Below are 2,849 nucleotides of genomic sequence, written 5' to 3'. Positions count from 1 at the left end.
TAAATACTATAATTATATAATTATAATGCATATAGATACAGATACAAATGCATTCTAAAATCGCAATTGGATCTTTTATATAACTTGGAACTTATTTGCATAGAAACTTGGCGCCTTCTGCGATATCCTGCTGGAGCTGTTTGACGAGTGTTTCGACGGCTTTCTTCTCCTGCTCATCCAGCTGGGGCAGTCCCAGATTCTTGTAAATGCCGCCCGGTCCCAGTAGAATGGGCGTGGCAAAGAATTCCGCCTCGGTCACCTTCGACTGGACATAGGAGCAGGCGATGACATTCTCCTCACCATTGATGGCACGCAGCAGGCAGTCAACAAATTTAGCAGCAGCAAAGGCCATCGAAAGTGTGGCAGATCCCGCGCCAGCCTTCGCCTCGACCACCTCGTTGCCCGCATCCTGAATGCGTTTCACCAACTTATCCCGTTCCGCGCCAGTCACTGTATACTTGGGCAGACACTGGGATAAAAGTGGCAATATTGTAATGCCAGCATGTCCACCAATGACGGGTATCTGCACAGTCCTCGGATCAATGCACAAGGCTTCCGCAACAAATGTTCGGGCGCGTACAACATCCAGGGTGGTGACGCCAAATAGTCGGTTCGGATCGAAGACATTCCGTTCCTTGAGTATCTGGGCAACGATGGGTATAATCGTGTTGATTGGATTCGTGATAAAGGCCATGAGAGCTTTCGGACAGACGAAGGCAATTGTTTTGGCCACTTCGACGGCAACATCGCCATTGACAGTCAAAAGATCGGCACGATTCATGCCCGGTTTGCGTGGCAATCCCGCTGGGACGACCACAATGGCAGCATCCTCCAATGCGCACTGCAGCTCCTTGGCGCCCACAAACGCCTGCACCCGGGTCCCAGTGCATATGTGCGAGAGATCAGCGACAACACCCTTGATATCCTGCAAATCATGCAGCGCCAGCGTCGAAATCATCGGACTCATTTTGAGGAGCAGCGAGAGCGGCTGTCCAATGCCACCAGCGGCACCCACAACGGCTACCTTGACAGCCTTCTTAGCGCATCTGCTGTAGCGGGCGATCTGGCCAATCTTCATCGATATCATGTCGAAATTTTGTAGATATTCGGATTTTAAAATCAATTTTTCAAAGTTAACAATTTGAATTCACTTAAGGCATATTCCGCCCGTTCGACAACAATATGAAATAAGCATTGTGATCGGATTTGAAAATAGGTCTGTATAAAAACATTCAAATTCATACGGTTGTAGAGGGTCTAGTCTAGGGAATGCTCAACTAGCAGATACCCTCAACTCAAGTTTTAGCATAACTCTGATGCACAAAACATGTAAATATTTCAGGCTTTTGCACTATTTCTCAAATATTTTTGAATGGCTTCGGGATAACAGATACTTTCTTATATAGCAAACTTAACTAGTCGCAATCTTTAAGTTATTGGGCTAGGTCAATAAAATTGCCTTTGTTTTAGTCATTAGTTTTTCATGCAAACCACAATTAAACTATCGTTAATAACTTAACTATGACTATATCTATCAAATTAAATAAAGTTTCCATTATCTAGCTAGACAAATGAATTGAATGATTTCTGTATTTAGTTAACTTTGATTTATTTTTTATATTATTTATTCTGCGAAATGCCCTTTTGCTTCGTGACGCATTTGTGTCTTGGGGAATTTTTTTCTTGTCGCATTTGTAATCTGGCTTGTTGATTTGTTTACTTGTCTGTTTGGCTTATTACAGACATAGTTGCAAGGTCGCTAAATGCAATTAATTAATTCAGGGTGTTCCCTCGTGAGATCACATACCCAATGGGGGCCCAAGACTAGTAGCAATCAAAAATATTCCTACAGACAGTTCCATAATTTAATTAGTTCTCGTATTTCTCGGAATGGTGATTGTTGCAAAAAAGAACGCAAAAAATGTGAAACAATAATTATCACAAAATCAAACAACATTTTGTTCAATGATGAATCAAGTCAATCAAAAGTATTAATTTTATTATGATTGATCAATTTCACAATAATCTTGTATGTTGCCTCAACTCGATTGCGCATGCGTCTTAGCTTAAGGAAGAGTTTGATTTGTATATTTACAAACAAATGAATGAATTATGCGCTGACATTGAATCATGATTATGTGAATCGGACTCTCCCAGAATCGTTGCCATTATTATCAGTTGGGGACTATGCAATTGCTTATCAGTTAAATACTAGCGGCGTCATGTTTCACCAATTGACTGCGACGACCCCAAACCCAGCATACGATTTTACTCAGTTACATATACATATATATATATACATATATATACATATATGTATATGCACATAGCACATACATTTATACCCTTGCCGAGGCAATTATAATTTTGTTGTCAGGTTCGCAACGGGTTGATCAAGATGATGTAAACCAGTTGCTCAATTTAGAAATTATCTTGATGAGACTTGGATTATATCAGTCTCTTTTTGCTGCAGGCAATCTATATATATATTGAATCATCATATTATATAGATATTTTATAAATAGATATGAAAAACATTATTGTTTACCAAGAAATCCGCATAAAACTCACTAGACACAAATCTTATTGTGCTCCTCAAATCTTTGACAAAAAAAGAAACAATTCAAATCGAAATTGGGGAATCTTAGGCACGGCAAGGGTATATAATCCTCGGTGTGCCTTGGATGGAAGTTCTTTCGTGTTTCATATATATTTACATACTATTTTCATATGCAATAATTTGTAGTGTTTACGAGATCGGAATTTAGTGAATGAGGAAGTTGCGCCAAGATGTCGCTTATAGATTATTATTGTTATTTTGCCTAGGTGATTTTACTTTATTTACTTAT

General features: G+C 39.6%; 1 protein-coding gene across 1 annotated transcript; it reads right to left on the bottom strand.

Moving 5' to 3' along the window:
- Positions 1-1,130, bottom strand: LOC6559963 (malate dehydrogenase, mitochondrial). The gene has a single exon (XM_001986504.2). The coding sequence runs from the start codon at positions 1,085-1,087 to the stop codon at positions 92-94; it is 996 nt and encodes a 331-aa protein (XP_001986540.1). The 5' UTR covers positions 1,088-1,130; the 3' UTR covers positions 1-91.
- Positions 1,131-2,849: the final 1,719 nt, after the last annotated feature.

This window comes from Drosophila grimshawi, unplaced genomic scaffold (genome assembly GCF_018153295.1).
Source record: "Drosophila grimshawi isolate 15287-2541.00 unplaced genomic scaffold, ASM1815329v1 contig_1367, whole genome shotgun sequence".
Taxonomy (NCBI): domain Eukaryota; kingdom Metazoa; phylum Arthropoda; class Insecta; order Diptera; family Drosophilidae; genus Drosophila; species Drosophila grimshawi.
Note: the sequence above shows the minus strand (reverse complement) of the source record. Positions and strands in the feature narration are given on the sequence as shown.